Source organism: Electrona antarctica (genome assembly GCF_951216825.1).
Source record: "Electrona antarctica genome assembly, chromosome: 21".
NCBI classification, from domain to species: Eukaryota; Metazoa; Chordata; class Actinopteri; order Myctophiformes; family Myctophidae; genus Electrona; species Electrona antarctica.
In genome coordinates, this window is record NC_136802.1 from 20,619,955 (window position 1) to 20,634,859 (window position 14,905).

A 14,905-nucleotide genomic window follows, 5' to 3' on the forward strand; every position below is an offset into this window, starting at 1 on the left:
TTATGAAACAAATGCTTTGCAGATTGAAAGCGGTTAATTCAAACTTGCCCTACAGCTGCAATGTTGGTGAGTTTAACATCGTTCAATACAAGCAGATTGGAAATTTCAATTTGATCAATGGGGAGTCAATGGAGGGTATTGCAACTCTAGATTCAACCCATTTAAAAAAAACAGTATTGCAAATTGCAGCTAGGTTTAATCATGGCGTGTGTGTGTGTGTGTGTGTGTGTGTGTGTGTGTGTGTGTGTGTGTGTGTGTGTGTGTGTGTGTGTGTGTGTGTGTGTGTGTGTGTGTGTGTGTGTGTGTGGGGGGGGGGGGGGGGGTGCATACTTAGTTTAGACTAGTCATTGGTTAGACATGGGTTAAGGTTAGGTTTAGGTGTGCTGCCCCGTGGGAGGTTAGGTTTAGGGTGAGGGTTTGAGATAGGTTGTAGTTGTAGGACTAATGACTGGTCTAACCAATGACTAGTCTAAACCAAGTACTTAAGTACTGCACCCCAGCTGGGACCGCCAGGGGTGTTAATTAATGCTCACCCTGGCAAGCACTTGCAATAGACTGCGCATGCTTAAAGTGAATGGCACATCGAGTGGCAAAGCAACAGGCAAAGTGAGTTTAACATTGTTTAAGGTTGGTTAATGCAATCAGACAGGACTTTTCTGTTTGGATGAATGGGCTGTCAAGGCCAGAAAGTCGTTTTTTGCTACTCTGTAGGTGTTCCTGCATAACTTCCGTGTTTGATGATGATGTCACGTGCATACCCTCTATTGTAGGAGTTGAGTCAGAGGCATATAGTATGGCTACTGCATGATGATTTGTTTACTACTGTTGAGTGAGAAAACATGTTGCAAATGCAAATCATCTGGGGACCCCCCCAAAATCATTTGGTGACACCCTGGCTCGGGGGCGCAACCCCCAGTTTGGGAACCATTTACATAAAGGTACCTTGTTTGCGTCACTCACTCACTCACTCACTCACTCACTCACTCACTCACTCACGACACACACCACACACACACACACACACACACACACACACACACACACACACACAGACACACACACGCCAGTAGTCAGTTAACTGACTTAACTGTGACATTTCTAGTGAACACATGAGGGCAGTGTTGCATCATTTTGTCTCGTATTGCCATAGGCCACTGACGCATTTCTTGCAAAGAGGTGGTCTTTGCTCTTATTGTCTGAGATGTATTTTGTTGTTAGCATAATGATGTAGTTTCACTCGGGACTCTTTCCCCACCGAGTCCACTCGAGTCACGAGTCACTACAAGGCAACAAAATAATTGTATTATACCCATATTAACTCATTAACATTATGAGAGAGCTGTCTGGCACTTATAGATCTTGGTAAGTAACAGAGCGCAGCTGACACGCCTTCCTGCTCTCACAGTGTTATCTGTACCTATCAAATAGGGGGGGGAAATCTTGTCTCGGTCAGGAATCCGGACTCTGACTCGAGCCCCTCCCTCGGTCTTTACTTGGACTCGCCCCCCCTCAGACTTTGTCTTGACTCTCTTTAGGTGGACTCGACTACAACACTAGTGTGTACGATTGCATATTTCTGTATGCTTTCTTTCTGTTTCTTTCAAGCTAAAATCTGCTGATTATTGTAATTGTTTTCATTTTGTCAAAGTTCTTATTTTACATGTTCTTTTCTCTCTGTTTTGTTTTGGGTGTCACTTCTGTTTCATTCATTCATTCATTCATTCATTATATTCATTCATTATATTCATTCATTACATTCATTCATTATATTCATTCATTCATTCATTCATTCATTCATTATATTCATTCATCATATTCGTTCGTTCATTCATTCATTCATTCATTCATTCATTCAAAGCCTAGAGCGATTGTATTTACTTTCTAATTTCAGTACAAGATATCCTACTCTAAGGTCCAAAATCCAACCATGTTAAAGTAACGGAAAAGGAGACAATCAAAGATGGAGTGCTGTGGGTTTTATTGTTTTTATGTGTTTATGAGGTGACAGTACTTAATTAGACCCCTTGGTGTCTTCCAGTTCTATTTAAGGTTTCTTCCTGGAGGCTGAGTGATATGAGTGATATATCACAATATCGTCCCCTCCCCTAACCCTTCCCCCTTTATCATACAACAACAGCTTTGGGTGCGGCTTCAGTTCAGGTGGATCACCACCCACCACCAGGCAAACCAGGCATACTTAATGAACTGGTGGGCATGTCCACATAAAAAGGACATTTTAACAAATACTGTACACTTTTTTGGGGGGGAAATCATTGGTATCATGGCACTCCATCTTTAAAAGAATCTAAAATGTATACAGGCTTACCCAGCTTTTTTGCAACCGAACTGTCTTTCTTCTCGTCCACCAGGCCAAAACCAATGTCCTCGTCGTCCAGGTCATCCAGGACTTGGGCTGCGAGCTGGAGGCAGAGCAGAGAAAGCAGTGGAGTGGTGGATAAAGACGAGGACAGGAGGTTAGTGACTTAAACGCAAATGAAAATCAACCGATAATCATCAGTAGGTTACTTATCAAGACGATGTTATCGACCTGATGCATGTACACTTGTACAGTATAGAACGTCGCAGTCCCGCCCCCTTTCATGACGACGCCAGGCCCAGGAAATAATTCCCAATGCATTTTCCCCATAGACATTTCAAAAAGTATTTATTTAAAGACCTTTTTAAGCGTCGTACAAAGCCAACTCGAGTCGTGACAAATCATGACAATGAATAAACACAATATTTTGGACCAAACAAATAATTACAAAGAAGAAAAACAAGAAAAAAAGTGTTGTAACCTGCCGTTTTCTTCTTCTTTCTCGGCTATTTTCCTCATTTTTGTCAATTTTGAAAAAAAGCGGTTGAAGTAAAAGCAAAGTGATTAAAACCAGACAACATTTGCAATATCACAATATTACAATAAGCAATAGTCCAGACAATCTCATATCACAATATCGATAGAGCATAGAGCACCAAAGTCTGACATCACTCGCTACAGGGCGCTATCATGGCATTATTTTTTGTATTGGAATTCCCTTAGGGAGATCCCATGCTGGAATCACAATAACGATTTGACTCCTATGGATATGAAGCATCAACTGACGGTGGAAAAAAAGTACTAATTTATCCAAAAAGTACGAAACGTTTTTTTTCTTTTTTTTTCTCTAAAATGTATTATTATTATTTTTAATACGACGCGATCTAACATTTGCCTATGGGAATTCCAATACAAAAAAATAACAACCCAGGGGTGAGAGTGACGTCAGGCACAGATACAATATCGATATAAATACCCAGCCCTAGCTGCATGCAGTGTCACTAACTCCCCAGAGAGCAGTGCATTCCTGTGTGCTCCCGCATGACAGACAGCCAACAGATGATCTCTCTCTCTCTCGTGTGAACTGCGTGGAAAACACACTTCCTGTATGCTTTACATAAGCAAACCCCTTGGCATTTATCCTCAATCCCAAGGCCTTAAAAGCAAATACCTCGGATCGCTGCCTGCTTGCACTTTCTAAATCCGAGTGAAATTGGAGCCAGCGATTGACAGCCCCCGTAGCCAATCAATGGGAGGGAAACTCGGGCAGCAGGGGTTCCGATAGAGGCAGAGGGGGGAGGGGGGGAGTCATGTCGAGGAAGAGACGCAACAACAGGTGCATTGAGGGGAGCAAGCTGCTGAGGGCGAACGCACACACCCTACACACATATAGGCTACACGCAGACATAATATGACACACATGCACACACACACGTACGGTAGGCCCACAGTTGCTCTTCTCTTTCTTTCTATCACTGTCCGCACCACACTGTATTGATCTGACATTTTGCCCACCGCAGTATTATGTTTCGTATGACATAAACACACAGCCTTGACTGATGTGAAACTTTATAATGGTTCAAAAGGTGCTGTATATAGTGATATTTATTTTTGGGTTAACCCATACCTGAGCTGAGGCTGATTCTACAAAGGCCTTCTAAATCACATAGTTCTCACAACTACAACTCAAGATTTTTCAAACATTTTCAAAAATAGCAGATGTACTAAGCTCACAGCGTGGCATGAGGTATATTAGTTTGTATATCTGCCTTTGTTGAATAGCCAACGCAAAATCTAAAATGACAGATGCTTTCCTGGTTTTAATGGGCTAAAATTAAACATTTCCTTGTTAAAAGAATCTGAAGCTCCTATTTGTAACGGGTCCATCTCTTTTGTAAACACAAAAATTACACCTGTGTGATTTCTGTGGGGTCCTCAATTATCTGTCCTCACTTTTTATCCTCAATATGTCCTTTGCTCAACCAATCGAATCATCGCTATGGGGTACACACAAATAGACACAGCTGGGCATATAGGAGGGCCTAGCTCCCAATCAATTTCCATCTTCTCTAGAGAGAGAGAGAGAGAACGACTCACACATCATGATTTGTCAGCTTGTGTTCCAGTTCCAATTTTGACTGCTAATTTATTTGCTTCATCGCTTCCAATTTCACTTGTTTATTCTGTGCCCTGCATGAGCTCTCTCTCCTGATTGGATGAAATTGGTATCCCGTCCTGAAAATAGATTTTCTTTTTTTCTTTACTAAATGGGCTGCATGAGATGGGGGAGACTCCTGTAATTGAGCAAACACTATAGACATGGTTAGGATATACAGCAGATATCGCTTACAGAACCTTTAATAATGAATCTTTCTTCATCTTTCTTCACCACCTACCACAAAAAGGATATAGAGGCATGATTCGCCTTTTAATTGGCTTTGAAATTACACTTTGCATAAAGACAGACAAAATCTGGTGGAGGACAAAAGATCAAAGCAGTAACAACAACCGCAGGGCCATATCGATGGCCACAAAATGGACGCCAGTCAAAAGCAGGCGGCCAAGACTCCACAAGCACCAGCCAAACAAATCGTCAGATTCCGATCCAGCGGGGGAAGTGTTCAGATGAACTCTGTCCCAGCCCACGCCATCCATTTATTTCTATGGTCTCAACAGCCACCATCCATGACCTCATGGTTGGACCCATGCCCATACAGCCTTTCTCCTGAGCTGCTATGGGATCTTGGCCCATTGCCTGGCAATGCTAAATTAAGATAAGCACCATGTAAAAGCCAATGGGACAGGCTCCGGTCCAGAGCCAAGATGTTGTTCTTTGCAAACATTTTGGATGGATGCACATGTCAGAATAAAATAATGGATTAAAGGGGATATTTGTTTGTTAAAAAGAAAAGTTTGTTAAAAGGTTAAATCACTATATTCTGATAATCATAATAATTGCTATCAAGTGTTTGTTCAGTAACAGGGGTCTCCCTGTCTCTCCAGCTCTTATTTAGAGCAAAATTTACATTTCCAGGTAGGTGTCAACATTTCAGCCAATCAGGAGAAAGTAGCCATTTATCAAGCTTAAGTTATTATAGTGTCATGTCATCACTTACAAATTACAATTCCACTTGTTTAATCTGTATTCTGACTGAGTTCTCTATTCTAACACTTTCCGGGCCACAGACGCTATCGGACGACTATTAAATGTGATTAAATATCACCTAGAACGACATCGGACGACTCCTGATGTCGTCATTCATTTTACATCTACGGATCCCGCGCTGGACACAATAAAAAAAACTCTTTCCAATGTAATTGCCCTCAGATTGAGGTGATCATACGAAAAAGCTATGTTTTTGGAGATGAATAAAACAAAATTGGCTACCGCGCTGATGCATTCCAGCTGTTCTGATGACAAAACACAGATCAAGGGTGCACCGCTGTGTGTGCAAGTGCGTCAATTTCGATGGTTTCGGCTTGTAAAGGGGCCGTGCTGACTAAATGCGTGGCATGCATTTTCTGTTTAATAAAATGCTGGAGAGACACGGAGACTCCTGTTAATTAAGGCCTCGACAGAGTCCGTTTTGCCTTGGAGGGGTGAGTCAAAACGCACACTAAACGTTATTTAGTCCTTACATAGTCCCTGCGTGAGTTACGTCTCCATTGTAGGCTTGCGTTGGTCTATAATGTGCAATCAACTATTCGTCCACTAGATGGCAGCTATGACAGATTTGATTGTTCAACTGTACTGACAGTACGTGCCACTTTATTTTTGTTTTGAGTTGAGATGTAGTTATAACTGTATACATTGAGTTTTACACTATCATCATAATTTAAGTATATACATCTGCCTGTGCTGGCCAATCTACAAGCTCACACCGCAACGCCTTGCAAGCTTGAAACTTGTTTATTCTAATTGAATTGAGCCAATTTTGCGTCTTTTGCTAGTGATGTAATCAATTAATCATTGCGTTCCCACGGGGCAGATTAAAAGATGCAGTCTACCATTCATTGTCAAAGGAAGCCAGACATGACGTTCAGAATCATTACTAGTGGATGATCATCTGTAACGGAAAACACGGTTTGTTGGTCGTGTCTGTAAACAGCCAAATTCTCACTAAATGAAAGCATAGGATTAGGAGACGATAAATTATACACAACTATCGGAGCTTGTACACACTCTGTTCTCTGCTGTAATTCCGCGTTCTTGTCTTAACACCGCGGCCACGGATTCCGTTCCCTGACATTTGGGATCTTGGCCCATTGTCTGGCAATGCTAAATTAAGATAAGCACCATGTAAAAGCCAATGGGACAGGCTCCGTTCCAGAGCCAAGATGTTGTTCTTTGCAAACATTTTGGATGGATGCATGTCAGAATAAAATAATGGATTAAGGTGATATTTGTTTGGTAAAAAGAAAAAAGTTTGTTGCAAGGTCACTATATTCTGATAGTAATCATTGCTATCGAGTGTTTGTTCAGTAACAGGGGTCTCCCTGTCTCTCCAGCTCTTATTTAGAGCAACATTTACATTTCCAGGTATTTGTCAACATTTCAGCCAATCAGGAGAAAGTAGCCATTAATCAAGCTTAATTTCTTATAGTGTCATGTCATCACTTACAATTCCAATCGTTTAATCTGTATTCTGACTGAGTCTGTAAACAGCCAAACAGCCATGATGTCATGTTGTCCTGTTTAACTTCCATGCCGATCGTGTTTACGTTTACAAAGGTGCCGGCGGAAGTGTCATCCTCTTTCAGAAAGATTGGGTCGAGTAGAGGAGGAAAAGCCTTCTTGCCGACAGGGGTACTACTTTTATATGCTTGCGTCGAGGACCGATGTTTGCGTTTCTTGCGCTGGATTGGGGTTCGTTCCAAGGTGACGGATGACGCAAGAGAGCTGACGCAATGGGAGAAATTGATCTCACCCTCCGTTGCTTAGCGCTTCCTGCGTCGATTACGTTCGACTTTGTAAAGCACTTTACTGAACAAACACTCTAGCAATAAGTACTATCACAATATAGAGCTTTTTAAGACTTATTTTCACCAAAGAAAATCACTTACCCTACCTTTGATAATATTAGATGGTTGGCTCAGTTGACTGGATAGACATGAGTGGACATAATAAACAAGTGCATAATAAACAAGTGCATAATGCAGCAGCAGGAGAAGTTTGCAAATGTTTTGTTTTTGTTTTTGCTGTTGCGGCCTAGCTTTAGCGTTGACAACAGAGATGCTCACAGGACCTACCTGATAGATTATTGCTTCTGGGTTGGCGAACTGTAAGGATAGATACATAGATACCTTTATTATCCCGCAGGGGAAATTCAGTCGCCCAGAGAGGCGGCACAGCATTTACACTTACAGAGTTACAGGTAAAGAGTAAGGAAAAGAAAGCAAAACAAGAATCATTCAACGACACAGAGCAACAGTATACAGAGGTAAAACCTCTACAATGGTCCTGCACTATGCTGGAAAACAACAGTGTCTCGCCGCGTCCCGTCACGTGCTGCACAGGAAAAGCAACAACACGGGTTACAGTGTCTTGCAGCGTCTCACCGTATACCGCCATAATTAGACAGGAAAAAGGTGTCCATTAGGATCTGCCACTAAACCAGCTCAGTGGCCTAGTGGTTAGAGTGTCCGCCCTGAAACTGGGAGGGTCATATCAAAGGCTGTAAAAATGGGACCCCATGCCTCCCTGCATGCTTGGCACTCGGCATCAAGGGTTGGATTGGGGGGTTAGATCAGCTACAAATGATTCCCGAGCACGGCACGGCTGCGGCTGCAAGAGATGGGTCAATGCGGAGAACAAATCTCTCATGCAGCAATGTATGTGACAAATAGTAGTACTTTAACCTTTAACTTTTAATCAGTACCTCATATCTCACCGTATCCCGTCATAGAAAAGGAGACTACGACTTCTGGGAATGAGACAGTAACACAGACACTGAAACAGGTACAGGGTTGCTGACTTGCAACCAGTAGTGGAAAAGGTACTCACATTTTGTACTTAAGTAACTGTCCGGAATTCAAAATGTATTTGAGTAAAAGTACAAATGTATTGGCATTAAAATGTACTTAAAGTACCAAAAGTAGAAAGTACACATTATGCAGAAGGTCCCATTTCAAATGTGAATATTTTGAAATCGGCTATTTTCAAATGGCTAAAACGTGTAAACTATAGGGCTGAAGTAAGATAGTAAGATAAAAGTACAACATTTAGATCCGAGATGTAGTGGAGTAGAAGTAAAAGTACAAATACCTCAAAATTGTACTCAAGTACAGTACTTAGTAAATGCACTTAGTTACTTTCCACCACTGCTTACAACATAGTTGACCTTACAGGACAGGGAAACCAACCAGCTGCGTGGGCCAGCAATCACCGTACAGTCTATGGTAGTGGTTCTCAAATATTTTCATGTCAAGGACTCTCAAATTGGCGGTACCACTTTGGAACAGATACACCCGGGACCCCCCATAAGAGAAGAGTTTTACAGCATTAGCAGTAATTCTCAACCATTTTAATTTCAAGGACCCCCAGTTTGACATGCATTTAGGCTACGGACCCCCATTGTATGGCATTTATATCTGGGGGAACGCCAATTTATATTGTGAAATCACTGTCAATTTAACTCTGAGAGTGTACAAATGGAACCAAAATGATGTTCCATTTGTACACTCTCTGAGTTACATACCCATAAAGGGTGCTCTGTAAGCCAGGTGTAGCTAATAATCAGCTTAATGGTACACCTCAGTAATGGCTGCGCTCAGGGCACCCCTCTGTGGATTCGTCTATAACCAAGTGACATTTCCTCGAATGGACAGTGGATTAAAATGCACTGTCCGATTTATACACACACACGCACATGCACGCACGCAAAATAATTGTACAACAACACAATCTGTTTAGCCAGCTCCTTTTAGAACTGAATCCCTAATCAGCCAAACTGAAACATTGCAAGGCGATAAAACAAAACCGTCTTTTTCCACTGCATATTCCACATTATGTACTGTAGATATTCTATATAAAATAAATATTAGCATCAATATACTAGTAATAGACTATTTTCCACAGTAATACCTTAACTACTCGTTACAGGGTAATATAATAATATTACAGTAATATATTGAAAGTAACTCGTTACTGCCCAACACTGCATATAATGTGTGTTGTTGCTGCGTGACTTTCAAGCCCTTGTCAAAAACACACATCCTACTTACCCCCCCCCCCCACCCCCTATGGAGCTCCATACTCCACACTGTCATAGGTCACGGCCATATTTGTAACACATGTTTATTTATATGAGAGGGGACGGCCGTGGGGTGCAATGGAGGGAGGGAACAAAGCAAGAAGTTGCTCGACTATATAAGGACTTTGTGTGGGTGAAGTGTACAAAGATGGGGGGGGGGGGGGGGGGGGGTAAGATGTGTGTTTTTGACAAGGGCTTGAAAGTCGCGCAGCAACAACAACCAAATGTGGACAGTTCTTACGTCTTGTCCATATTTGGAGTTACATCATGGCAAGGTAACTAAATAACCCAAACCTCTACCAAAGTGGTCACAGTACTTGAGTAAATTAACTTGGTTACTTTTTCATCACCCGTTGCGTAGCTATTAGACAACGGACGAGGGAGGAAGGGACATGCCCATGACAAGGAACCGTGGGATGACGGATGGAAGAAGACAACTGATACTTGTGTCACATCAGTGCTCAAGAGTGACCCACCGGGAGTCTCGAGACATCCATCAATTTTCCTCAGGCCATGATCGCTTTTGGTTACAAGTTACAACTCCACTTGGGCATGAACTTTCTGTCTGTCTCTCTCTCAGGAGTCATCGCTACTTTAAGAGATAGCCCTGAATGACCATAACAGGTCTGTAACCCAGAGTAACTGAGTATACAAATGGAACCATTTGGACCCTTATACGGGTCCATTCGGTAGTCAACGAACATTTTCCGTCGTAGTTTTAGTCGAGGAAATCAACACTGGTCTGATATCATCTTCATGAGCATCCCCCCCACTCCCTCACTCCTCCAGTCTGTGTGTGGGAGCCAAGACAGAGGTCAGCGCTTGCTAGCGATATCATGGCTTCCCCTGCCAATGCCCAGTCACCGTGAGCTCGGCAGGTGACGCCAGAGACAGCGTGGCACCGTGCCACGACGAGGTGTCAGGAGACCTTCCGCTTGGCTTTAATAGCAAACAGATCGACCGCGGGGCGAGGGAGGGCCGAGGGATGCAACACAGGCACACAGGACAGGAGTCACATTTCTTGTAACATACCCGCCAAGTAAAAGGGAAGCCACCGCTTCTGTTTTATTGCCTATATAATGCATACACCGGCTATCGGAAAACCCAGTTTACATTTTAACCGCTTGTGTCTGGACTCTGGACTGTATACTTAACGTCATACAATGGATCGAGAAAATAGCCTAATCTACAAGCTCACAAAATGTCCTATTGTTAAAAAAAACTGTATTATGTTGGTAGGCATCACTACACGAGGGGCAAAATGTGGAGTATGCCATTAGCTCTCTCTGTTATGTGAAAGTACAGAGATACGTGCAATGATAATGTCCAATATTCTATTTTAGTAGAGCATGTAAGAGGGGTGACATCATTTGGGTCGTTTTGGGGGCCAAGTGAGTTCTGAACAAAAAGGCACTCTAAATTGACCCAGACTGTGTTTGTCCAATTTTACAATTTACAGTAAGCATTTAGAAGATGCTCTTACCCAGAGTGCTTGATCCCAGTAAATGGCACGAAACCCATGTCCACAAACGACGATAGTAAATGGTGGTGGAAGAGGTACAGTACTTCACTTTAAGTAAAAGTATACCAATACTATAATGTAGAAATATGTCACAAATAAGTCTGGTATTCAAAATTGACAAAAGTACAAAAGTATTGGTAACAAAATTTACTTAAGTGCTTAAGTATAAGTACTCATCGCATTTCACAGGTTTTCTAATCATCCTTTGGAAAATAGCCGAATTGTACATAGGGCTTAAGTGTTTAATCATGTATGTTTTATTGTCATGTAATAACAATCCAAATCTATTAGATAACTATAGTAACCAGAATTTTCAAATAGTGGAGTATTGCCTCTGAGATGCAATGGGGTAGAAGTAAAAGTATTAAATTGGTACAGTACAGTACATCATGTACTTCCCTCCACCACTGGTAAATGGCATGAACCCTTGTCAACAAACGGCATAGTAAATGTTCACATAACTGCTAGCGCAAATCCATCGACTCAGCCACGCACTGTCTTTCTGCGACATTTACATTTTGGTGAATGAAAAGTAGTTAGAGGCTGCATCCTGCTGTTAATGGCTTCAGTCGATGCGTCACGAATCTGTGTGAATCACATTATGATGTGAGTCATGGCTCCATATTCCATAACCATCCCTACTATAGAACACGCACGTGCACAAACACACAATACATTTATCTACGTGTAGAAGGGAGTTCCAGCCGCGCCTCTAGCCTATAGCAGGCCAATCTGGTGCATCTCAGGAGCAGGACATATATATATGCGAACAAGAAGGCACTGGAGCAGCTCAGACGATTTAGGCCCTTATTTTATTTGTAATTACATGTGTGTGTGGAGAAGAGGTTGGGAGGGAGATGTGTTGTCTTGCACGTCAACCTGACCTGACGAAGATGTAATTGACACATCGAAACGTTGTCGCTTTTTACCTGCACCCTGTTACAAATAAAATAAGGGCCTAAATCGTCTGAGCTGCTCCAGTGCCTTCTTGTTCACATTTATCTACGTGTTCACAGATGTAGCAAATATAAATTCTCATGCTGCGTTCACACGGGCAGATGCAAAGATACGTACAGTTTACCAGCGACATGAAGATGCAAAGATGCATGCAATGTTTGTAGCTGCTACAAAGCTACAAAAAGTTGAGCTGGTTTCAACTTCAACTACAAAGATACAAAGATACAAATATGCTGTGTAGCTTTGCATCTTTGTATCTGCCAGTCTCAACACAGCCTTAGTAACGCCATTGTGTCGAGAGCGGAGGCGCACTGTCTAAAGTGGACTTGAGCCACGAGATATTTAGTTAGGGACAGAATGGTAACTCGTATCCCCTCTATAGTCGGCATGTGCCGTCGACGGTAGCCCCTTCCATTCAAACGTTTGACGTTTGGCCAAATCCGATCCCAAGAAGTCACCGTCATCCCATTTTGGGATTGAGAATGTAGCTATACCCTAGCATAAGGGGACACGGGGCAAATAACTCCACACAGAACGGCCCTTTCGCCAACCCCACCTAGGGTATGGGTGCTGATGACGCCGAGGACAGTAGACTCCCCCAGTGCCCACAGCGTCCCTGGCGGGAATCAAACCCAGGACCTTCTAGCTGTGAGGTGACAGCTAGCGCTACCGACTCCGCCACACCGTGCCCCCTCGCCTTACAGTTTAACACCAGCAGTGCAGCAAGCATTTCACGTCTTCCAAGATGTTTTTGTCGTGAACTGTACTGTGAACTGTGCACTTATACTTTCTTTTTTTAATGTTTTTTTTTTGTGGCTTTCGCCTTCATTTTATTTTTTCTATGGAGGGACAGACAGTAGGCTGACAGGAAATGGGGAGAGAGATGGGTGGAAGACATGCAGTAAAGGCCGTCGGGATCGGGAGTCGAACCCACGGCACACTGCCAGACTGGATTGCCAGCCAAGGTGCCTGGACCACTGAGCCATGGCCCAGGCCGCACTTATACTTTTATTATGTAGTGATGTCCTAGTGTTTCCTGTTGTGCATAGTTCTTCATTCCCAGTTACACACCTGTCTCCATTCTCTCATTAGCCCTGCAGTTGCCTGATGACACTCACCTGTGTTCACTTCACTAATCAGCCTGTAGTCTTAATACTGGACTCATTCTGCTCACACTGCCAGATCCAAGTTTGTTGTTACTGTATGTGTTCCTGCCCGTGTTGTCATCCTGTTTTTCCTCCTCACCTCCTGATGTAAGCCTGTTTAGTGTTATTTTGTGTAATAAATACTGGACTTAATTGACCTGCCTGCCTGCATTGTTCTGCTACTGTTTCCTCACCTGACACACACCATGACAGTTTCTGTCTCGGGACCTGAGCAAACGGGCATCACCCCCCTACCCCCATTCCCGCATTAAGCTAGACGGTAAATTATTAATGTCTGCTGTAAAACATCACAGCCTTCTGCGTGGAGCGTGTTGCGTAACACTGAACCGGGTGGCCATGAAAGATTCAGATAAAAGCATGCATATAAAACAAAAGCAAGCGCTACGCTCTGCTGTCGGCTATAGAACAATGTCTGGGATTTGATGGAGTGTGTGTGGAGAAGAGGTTGGGAGGGAGATGTGCTGTCTTGCACGTTAAATAGGAAAGTTACTTTTCTAGATTAAGTTATCTCAAACATTTTGAGGACACCCCGGTTTGGTATGCATGTATGCATTTAGGCCAAGGACCCCTGTAACTCTGACAGCGTACGAATGGAACAAAATGGACCCGTTAGAGACTTTTAATGTTCCATTTAGTTCCTAACTCTCAAATGTTTTAGCTTGGGGCTCCTTGAACTGCCTCAAGGAGCCCTGGGGGTCCCCCTGCACAGGACCCCACTTTGAGAACCACTTGTTCTACATTACCAACGTAGAATCAGTTTTTATCACAGGCTTACAGGTTTAAATCAGTGGGCGGAATTCGTTTTTACAATTTAGGCATTTAGCAGACGCTCTTAATCCAGAGCGACTAACAGTAAGCAAGAACAACACCTGGTAATGCATCAGATACATAATTGCGAACGCAGTGAGCATTTACTATGAGACCCAGCAGATCATGTCTGTCTGTCTGTCTGTGTGTGTGTGTGTCTGTGTGTGTGTCACGCTGTAACACCACCCGCCCACCACCAGAGGGCGCAGCTGTATCACACACAAAAACACACACGTGCACACACACACACACACACACACACACACAACTTAACTTAAAAAAAAACTTAACTTAAAAAAAACTTAACTTAAAAAGAAAACTTAAAAAGAAAAAACTTTAAAAAAAACGTAACTTAAAAAAAAAACTTAAAAAGAAAAACACTAAAAAAAAACTTAACTTAAAAAAACTTAACTTAAAAAAAATCTTTAAAAAAAACGTAACTTAAAAAAAAAACTAAAAAAAAGAACTTAAAAAAAACCTTAAAAAAGTACGTAATTTATTCTAATTGTTGTTATTGCAATTTACGAGCTGCGTTCGCTTCCCGCGTTCGCGCGTCTTACTTGTAGTAGTCATCAAGAATCCTACGTAAGCTAAGAACCTAACAACCGTCTTAACAGTGGAATATCTATATAATGAGACTTATGCGTATACATTATAGGGTGCTATGTCTACATAAAATGCTATCTAAATTACATAAATTGAGCCTTTGCATGCACCTGTAAGGTTGTCGAGACTAGGGCAAGTGCTACAGCTCTATCGTTTCATTTTAATTGTTTTCAGGAAAGAAAGAAATGAAGGCAGAGAGCGGGAGAGCAAGGAGGGAGAAAGAAACAGAAAAATAAACGTCATCGAAAAGCAAAGCATTTCAAGCTAAGCACCAGGT

General features: G+C 42.4%; 1 protein-coding gene across 1 annotated transcript in view; it reads right to left on the minus strand.

Moving 5' to 3' along the window:
• casq1b (calsequestrin 1b) overlaps positions 1–14,905 on the minus strand; it is a 41,895-nt gene that overhangs the window by 6,628 nt on the left and 20,362 nt on the right. Inside the window, exon 2 of the mRNA XM_079491512.1 lies at positions 2,327–2,420. Coding sequence (XP_079347638.1) covers positions 2,327–2,420 — 94 coding nt within the window. The remainder of the gene's footprint in view (positions 1–2,326; positions 2,421–14,905) is intronic.